At 39.7% G+C, this 9,120-nt stretch overlaps 1 protein-coding gene across 2 annotated transcripts; it reads left to right on the top strand.

Annotated features, from left to right (window-relative positions):
• The first annotated feature begins 4,419 nt into the window (after positions 1-4,419).
• On the top strand, positions 4,420-7,920 carry LOC143889956 (uncharacterized protein At2g29880-like). Of its 2 annotated transcripts, none has more exons than XR_013255061.1 (2): positions 4,420-4,859; positions 7,191-7,920. XR_013255061.1 is itself a non-coding variant. In XM_077394373.1 (2 exons), the coding sequence occupies exons 1-2, from the start codon at positions 6,822-6,824 to the stop codon at positions 7,590-7,592; spliced, it is 486 nt and encodes a 161-aa protein (XP_077250488.1). In that variant the 5' UTR covers positions 6,288-6,821; the 3' UTR covers positions 7,593-7,920. The 2 variants fall into 2 exon arrangements, 1 of the variants encoding a protein (XP_077250488.1); XM_077394373.1 differs by lacking the exon at positions 4,420-4,859 and adding an exon at positions 6,288-6,905.
• Positions 7,921-9,120: the final 1,200 nt, after the last annotated feature.

Below are 9,120 nucleotides of genomic sequence, written 5' to 3'. Positions count from 1 at the left end.
TGCCCTAACTAAATGCAAGTTTTGCCCGAAGCTAATGCAAGTGGTTCTTATATCCTATGTGCACAAGGCTATGTCCTGAAGAAAATAATGGGTTATCTAACGCATCTTATTCTAGTCATCAGTCAGCGATGTTAATCGTCAACTGACCGGACAGAGGCGTAAACAAACTCTTAGCTAGGACAAAATCCTAACGCTAACACAAACACAAAACTCTAAAAATAAACACAAACAAAGCACACAACCTGCCAAGGACAAACTCTTAACTCTAAAACCCTCTTTCTAGGATAAACTCCTAACTCTAGAAGAAGATTTTTTCAAAAACAGGTTTATTGAAAAGCTTTAATGTTTTTTTATGTTTTTAAAAGGTTTACATGATTTATTTTTGAAGATTTGAAATGTTTATTTTTAAAGGTTTGACTGGACTTGGGATAAAGATCCCAAGCTGCCTACGTACCTCATGGAAGAGGATCAAGCCAATGTAGTTCGGAAACAAACTTTCCTAACTACACTCTTAAAACTTCAAAAAATTTCAAATGTTTTTGAATTTTTAAGTTTTTGATTTTCAAATGCTTTTTTGATTTTAAGATATTCAATGTTTTTGTTCTTTTAAATTTTTAACCCTTAAAAAAACAAACCAAACAGTACACTAGGGCCAAACCCCAGGGCTAAAGAGGAAACCCCATATGAAATAATCCTCAAACAAGTAAACTAATATCTCAAAATAAGTAAACAAGTGTCCCAAGGTAAATGAAAATGGATAAGATCCCAAGCAAACAAACAAATTTCCAACTATGAAAACTAAGATCCCAAATAGGTTGCACTTTCAAAAGGTTTTCAAAATGGTTTTCATACTTAAATTTTGATATCTTTGGAAATCATACACATACCCAAAAATGTGTTTGAAAACCTAGGACTTAAGCCCAAAGGCCAAGACCCAAAGCCCCTGGTTTTTAAAGTTAAAAATGGAATTTTACTCAGGGCCGGTCAACCGGGCTATGCCGGGCGACCACGGGATGTAACCTGGAATTCCAGGACATCTCGAAAAATATCAGGCCGGTCGACCGGGGTAATCCGGGCTACCGCAGAAATGGTTCTGTCGAAACAAAACCATTCTAAGTTAGTCTTGGCGGACGACCGCGATAGTGTTTTTCAGCCAAAAATGGTCAAACGAGTGGAAGGGCATCTAGCATAGTCACTTGAAGAAGAAATCGAAGCTATCGATAGTGGTACCGAAATCTGAAACTCGGGAAAGATGGATTGGCAAAACTTTATCTCTCGAGGAACGTGAAGAATTGATAAACCTGTTTAGAGGGGTTTAAGGTAGTCTTGCTTGTTCCTATAAGGATAAACTACTGGAATGCCATGTTGTGATGAAAAGCAAGACTCCATCAGTTTTAGACATTTAGTTAAAAGGCAAAATTAGAGAGAGATGAACATCAAACATCCAGTGGAGCTGATGAGGAGTTGAGAGAAGATTTTTAGAAAATATAATCATAGATTTGAGCCCTAAAAGAACACTTGGGCTGCATGTATTTGATGAAATTCCGAGTCGGAATATTTCAAGAGTAGGGACATTCCTAATGTCTGAAAGAAAGTGCGAAGAAACAAAAAAAAAGAAAAAAGAGAAGGGAATGTGTCCCTGCAACAACTCCTTGGGCAAATCAAAAATCCTGATGATGCAGTCAATGAGATAGATGGCATATGACAATCGTCTTCATCATTTAGAGACAAATGAGAGTTGTAGAATCTTGAACACAAATTCAAGATCTTTGAGATAAATGTAAATTCAAGTGAAGCGTCATGGTTGAAGTCTTGTCTGCAAATACCGCCAGACTCTTCGACAAAAAAACATTCAAAGTCTTTGAACCTAATTCACTCAAAAGAGCTTGCACATCAAACACCAGGAGGCCATCCTTAGACGTTTGAGCCTTTACAGCCAAAATCCTAACGTGTAAAAAAACATTTGCAAACCTTTTGGGCAAAAAAGGCAAATAAAACCATTTCCTTTCAAACACATTATAAACCCAGGGCATTTTGCACCAGAAATACGTCGGACCTGATCCCCAGTTCTTCAGGGGTACGTAGGCAACCTGATCAATTCAGATTCGGTCAAACATTTGGGATAAAAGCTAAGTCATCTCCCTTTCAAAATTTTGAAGCTAAAAGCTAAACCATTCTTTGACAAACCCCAAAACGAACTACGTGGATCTGATCCTCAATTTTTAGGGTACGTAGGCAATCTGGCAAGACCAGATTCGGTCCAAATCGTTTAAACTTTAGATATCTAACCCCTTTGAAAGTCCTTCTGGTGAAACAAGCAAATGTTGAAGGCAAATAAAAGCAAAAACAGAAAGAAAAGAAAAGAATGAGAGTCTGAAAACTCACTAGGTTGAAAACCTAAAAGGGTGGCCTAGAGTCATGTACTTGCTAAGTCAATAACCAAAGGAGTTGGCTTATACAAAAATGAGGGTAGCGGTCTGATGGGTTGAAAACTTGAGAAAGCAATTCAGTCAGGGGCAAAGACTTCCCATAGACAGAAAGTTGATGAGATACAGAATGAGTCTCCTTCCTCAGTCATGAAGAATTCTAAAAAATAAGTAGAGTGATAGATCCAAGAAGAGATGAGACTAGTGGCTTGATAGATCAGAAACCTGGCAAGACATCAGTTGTGACTTCCAGTAAAGAGAGAAATCGATGAGATGGAGAAGCAGTCTTCAAATAAGGCAGGATCCTGGAATCCGAGTAGTGTCGGCGAGACTTATTTTGACACCTTTTTAAACTAGGGGCATTAAGACTGAGTAATCTGAAGGGGGTAATAACCATGATGAAAATCCTGATGGAGGAAATTAATGCCTCTTGACATAGTTTTCGAGATTATTCTGAGAGCGGCTAGCCTTACCATAAAAAAAATAACACATTTGATCTAAGGGTGAATCAAAAGTGAGTAGAGTCCCTCGAATAACGTACATCTTCTTTGATAGAGTCTTTGGAGGTCTGTTCCTCATTCTTATCCATTTTTCTTTCAAGGTCCAAAGTTGTCTGGCACTGGGAGAATGGGTGTATACCTTCCGAAATGAAAAAAAGAGACCCTGGTTTAGTTATCAGAGAAAAGCAAGAAATATCCTATTAAGATATGGTTCAAGCAGTGGGTGGTGGGAAAAACGAATCTCAAATAATGGTTGATGAGAGGAAAAATTTTCAGGCTTAACCATTATCCTATCTTTACTCCAAAGAAAGAACCCATGCAAATCCAAATTTCCCTTACTTACCCTCGTTCTGCTTTTCTTGGGTCCCTTGTCATGGAAGTACAATACACTAGGGGCATCTTAATCAAACACACAAAGGCAATCAGTGTCAATATTTTCAACAAGTTGAGATACGAGAGATATGAGAACATTTCAATCTAAATCTCTAAACCCTTCAAATGAGCCATCTTTTTGAAATAGTCAATGTTTAGAGAATCAACTTCCCCAGCGGAGTCTAGAATTTGTTCCCGCAACCTTCAAACCTCAGCAGAATGCTTTTCACCTGTTAAAGAAGGGTCAATACCTGAAAACCACCGTCAAGTTACCTGAGTCCAGTCCTCAGCAAGGAACTCGTCTCCCAATTTTCTCGACAAGAGAAAGCTAATCCCAGAAGAATCCCTCAAAATCTAAAAATCCAAAAAGTGATTCTCCTCAACAAATAAGTCCTTCGTGTAAGTCTTGTACATTCTTGGCTCTTCATGGTTTACCATTTGGGTACACCATGGACCCTTGCTTCCTGAGTGGCTCTTCGTGATCTGTCCTTTAGGGTATATCATGGACCCACTATCCATGCTCATTTCATTCGTATCCATTACTTGTTATTCTTGTTGGGCTCTTCGTGGCTCATTACCACGGACCCTAAATTTAGTTCTAGGCTCTTCGTGGCTTATTGCCATGAACCCTAGATTCGTCGCGTGGCTCTTCACGGTTTATTACCGTGGACCCTCGATTACTTCTTGGCTCTTTCCGTTTTTTTGAACCAGTTCCGTATTAAACTCGGATTTTTGCCGAATCACATTTCGCTAACTATGGTAGAAATCACCTAATTACCGTAAAAACAACTAAAACTGCTAAAAATAGCTGAAGGAGATTTTTCATATTATTATAAAGAAGTTAGGAGATGATTTTTTTTCTTCTAGAGTCATAGTGGAAAGTACATCAAGAAGCACATTACACACTCCTGTAAAGTACCCAACATATGTCGTGAAACGATAAATTTTCATTAAAACAGCAGTAACAACCGGCTCTTAGGGCATACACTTTAACATTGCTTTCATAAGTCAAATTCACGATGAGGTCCTAGCAGCAAATGAGGGCATGGATTATTTTAGCCGGCACAATATTATGGGAGTCCACAGTAAAATTGACATGAAAAAACGCTTATGATAGAATGAAGTGGAGTCACCTGGATTTTGTCATGAGCAGGATGAGATTCTGCAATCGATGGAGAGAGAGTGGTGTTCAGCTGCATATAGTCCGCACATGTTTCTCCCAGAATGAAGGCAAATTCTCTTAGGGGGGCTTAGTCGCGGCGGATTTGCGTGGTCTTTGGCACATTTGACGAATCCACCGTTAGTCGGGCGTGTCTTTTTTCGTGGACTCGCAAATACACCGTTAGTGGCAAGTTCTGAAAATCGTAACCTTTTGGTGGGCGCGGACATAAAGTCACGACGTACAAGAGAAATAGCTCGTCCTAATGTTCACCCCAAACAGGTGAAACTTAAAATCCCACGTGAAATCGTGCAACCCTAATCCTTGAGGATGAAATAGGAGCTAGAAAACGAACACGCATCTTCATCTCTCGTCTTCGTCTCAAAGGCTGGAAAATCAAAGGTATGCTCTCTGTGCTTCTCTCTCTCTCTCTCTCTCTCTCTCTCTCTCTCTTAATTCGGCCCTTGAAATAAATCTGGAAAATCAAAGGGAAAATCAAAGGGAAACCCTTGAAATAAAACTCTTGAAATCTGGTGTAGGGAGGAGATTTTTAAGTTCTGGCCGGGTTTCAATGGTCGGGTGATGGATTGATGGAAGAAGGTCATTTTTCCTTTGAAAAGGGTTTGAATCGCTATTGCTGCTCTCGTTTATGATCGGGAAAAAACGGTGGTGGTCTTTTGACACTTCACAGCCACGTATTGAGCTCTCCATCTCCATCAAAAACACCTGTTCTCTACCCTTTCTCCAATAAACTGTATTAAATTCACAAACTTTGATGCCTCTTCTCTGCCTCTTATATGTGTAGCTCTTTGCAGATTCTACTTTTTGCAAATTTTACTGGGTTTATGGGTAACATGGGTTCTGGGTATAATATTTTACTTCTAAACTTCTAAATCATGGGTTTTAAATAGGTTTTCTGGGTAACATGGGATTTAAAGCTTCATGGGGTTTAATGCATGTGTGTATATACTCTTTGCAGGTTTTTCTTTTTGCAGATTTTACTGTATATAATATAGGTTTTGGTGGGTTTTAATGTATATTTTATTCACAAACTTCTAAACAACATGAAGCTTCTAACATAGGTTTTGGTGGGTTTCTCGGTAACATGGGTTTTGCGCATAATATTATACTTCTAAACCATGGGTTTTTGGTATCAATATTTTTTTGGGGGGCTTGATCAAGCCTTGATTAGGGTTTCTCCCAGAAAGGCTAGATCATTAGTTTGTGTAGTCCTAGTTGATGGGATGTTTGTGAATGGGAAGACAATGTGGATTGTCTCTTGATTAGGGTTTTTCAGTTTTTTTTCCTTACTTTTTATATCATATATCTTTGCTTAGAAATACTTTGTCTATTACTTTATGTTCTCAAACTCAGATGTTTTGTGGCTCTAAATTATGTGTATTATTTATTTGTGAAATGTTTGTAGATGTCAAAGCCATCAAAAGCCAAGGTTCCTATGAGCAATGGAGTACTCAGGAATCTAGAGAGTTGTTAAGGATTTTAGTGGATGAGGCCAATAATGGAGGAAGACAGGCAGATGGTTCTTTTTCCAAGAATCTTATCACCACTAAAGTCCTTCCAGCATTGAATTCAAGACTTAGATGTAACAAAACATATGATCATGTTAGGAGTAAGCTCAAAGTTTGGAAGAGAATATACAAACTGATGGCGTCTGAATCTGGGTCTGCGATCGCGCGGTCGGTAGAGGGCCTCCTCGGGGTCTGCAATCACAAACAAAAGGGTCAGGGGGTCCGGGGTGGGTCCCGGACGACCACTTCGACACCTAAGTCAGATCCTTCGACCAATCAATATAAAGGACAGTGAGAAGAGGGAAGGGTTTTGATCAGGGTTACCAGGGCCAAGGCGCGGGCTCTTTTCTGGGTGTGTGGATGAGTGGGTCGGAGGGGATTAGCAGGGAGAGTAGGATTAAGTTCCTAGTCTCCTCTGTTGCTGCCTCGCCTCTTTTTCCGGTTGTTATCCGGGAGCTGAGAAAAAGGGATGTCTTTCCAAAAGCGTCCTCCCTCTCTTCTTCCCTTCCCTCCCTTTTAAAGGGTGGCGCGCGGACCTTTTCATCATTATGGAGGGAAAACCTTCCTTTGCAGGATTGGGCCGTTCTCCTGCTCCGCCGGCGCGCGTGGCTTTGCCGGATAATTCCTTCCATAACTTGTGATGATGAGGCCTGGACGGCGGGAGAGCGACACATGTCGTGATCGTATCGTCTTGTCGCTTCCCAACGTCTTTCTTCATGATGGTTAGGCTTTGTTGGTGCATGGACGACACGTGGCGAGATCTGAGAGTAGCGCCGTATTTGTGTCCCATCATAGCGCCGTATTTGTGTCCCATCACAAACCGATTGCAGAATTGATGGCATCAAGCTCAGGATTTGGTTGGGACCCATTTACAAAAAACATTACCGCCCCAGAAGAAGTTTGGGATGCTTATATTGTGGTAATAGCATAACATTTATTAAACTTGTTATATTATAGGAAAAAGGCGTTCTTGCGCTCCAGCGTTCTTGTGCCTAGGAGGTTTATAAAGCCTCCCATTGGTTCCTTTCTTGTGGACCCGCTATACGTTTCAAAGGGGGACCCGCTATACGAACCAATGAGAGGCTTTATAAAGCACCTAGGCGCAGTTAAGCTCCCTGCGCTGCAGTGCATGAACGTTTTTCTCATATTATGGATGTTGTATAACATTTGATTCATGTGTAATGAATTTTTTTATTGGATATAGGCCCACCCAGAGGCTGCCAGCTACAGAGTTAAGGCAGTTGAGGAATTTGAGGAGTTGAAGACGATCCTAGGCAATGGTTTCGCAGTTGGGTCAAATGCTGCACAGGTTTCAGAGGCAGGGGTGGATATAGGAGCTGATCTTGATGATATTGTGTTTGATGACAACATAGGCAATGGGGGAGATGACTTTTTGGATCATGCACCTTCGCAAGCACCTGCTACGAATTCTACAATGCAGCGAAAGCGTAGATATGAAGAACAAAATTCTTCTCGTCAAAGGGCACGACCTACCATTGATACCAATGAAGTGCTTGTGGAATCATTCACTAACCTAGTTAGTGAAATGAAGGCCCTTAATCCGAAGAACGCTGCCCATGCCAATTGTACGAGATCCCAAACTTAGAGCGGGACCTATCTTATAGGGCTCATGAGTTCTTAAATACACCTGAAGTCAAAGAGCATTTTATAAGGATGGACACAGAGAGACGTAGGGATTTTTTGAGATGCATGTATGACGACAAATATAAAAACTGAGAGCATTAGAAGAAATTTATTTTTTGGACTGATAGGGAATTTTTGAGAGGGGTATCGTTTTGGAATTTTGATTTGGGAAGCTATTTGCTATATTGCCATCAATGTTTCATTTGGGAAAACAAATTATTAGAAAGACAATTTATTTACTCGATTTTGTTATTGGCATCAATGTTAAAAGATGTTTTGGTCTTACGATATTTTTTTTCTTTGCTGGGTTGTTTATTTCTTTATATAAATTATTTAGTCTATCTGTGCATTATATTTTTTAATAGTTATCGGTTTGGTACTATGTAGGGAGGTGACAATGGGTTATTGAGGTAAGCAATCTATAGAGAAGGAAGGTTGCTAACAGATTGTTGCTAACATTACCCCATAGTTCTTCCTTTGTTCGATGCTAACTGAGCATTACCGTGCTATCTGATCTTCTCATCCTTGTTTTCCTGTCATGAAGTAGCTTCCGCCTGTATATTGAGCCATTCATATCAATTTGTAACCTGTTTTTCTTTTTTTTAAGCAAGCTTCCTTGCGGTTCCGATCCAAGGGAAATTAGAGCCTAGTTTGGAATGCATTACTTAAGGACTCTAGTACTCAGCTGATCCTCATCATTGGAGTATTAATAATTTAGTCCTTGATTCAGAGAAAGATTCATGTGCCGCACTTTTTCTGCTTTTTTTTTATGCCTTGTGATCAACAGTATAAAATTATATCAATGTAAACATTGTTTATGACAACTCTTGGGCATGTCTCTCTTGATCTCTTGAAAATCCAATTAAGACATCTCATTTCTGTATGCACATCTTTCTTATGTTGCGCATCCAGTATTTGTTTGTTGAATTTCTATTATTGAAGCCTGTAGTTGAACAGTTTATGTAGGCTGAACATAGTGGCTTTGAATTCTTTTAATTCAGGAAGGTCGACTTATGGCTCGTCTTAATTCCAACACATATATTCGTTCCGACATGTGAAAAGGCATTAATATTAAAATGCAATATTTGATTGTTGACTAACTAATGCGATTGCATGATGTGTAGTGTCACAAAAATGCAATCAGAGGAAGATAGAGGCAGAAACTTTCTAATGCAATTGGGACCAAAGCAGCAAGCCACACATGGATCTTGGATTGCATCGCTGCCTGCAAACTACATAGGCTACTTGATGTGAACATTTTGTGATTTGAAGAGACCCATTTTTGCACGAAAACATGATGGATTTGAATTTGGATCCTTCATGATGAATTTGGATTTGAAGAGACCCATTTTGGCGCGAAAGCAGCAAGCCACCCACATGATGAATTTGGATTCTTCGTCAGATGGCCCCAGTTTTTTCAATGAAAAATTTCTAACCATTCAATCATAAATCTTGGAGAAATGCTTACGTAAATGGGTGGTTCCCACCTT

This window comes from Tasmannia lanceolata, unplaced genomic scaffold (genome assembly GCF_043159265.1).
Source record: "Tasmannia lanceolata isolate RefF3 unplaced genomic scaffold, GAP_Taslan_0.1 ptg000013l, whole genome shotgun sequence".
NCBI classification, from domain to species: domain Eukaryota; kingdom Viridiplantae; phylum Streptophyta; class Magnoliopsida; order Canellales; family Winteraceae; genus Tasmannia; species Tasmannia lanceolata.
The sequence above is the reverse complement of the archived record's forward strand: the minus strand, read 5'-3'. Positions and strand labels throughout refer to the sequence as shown.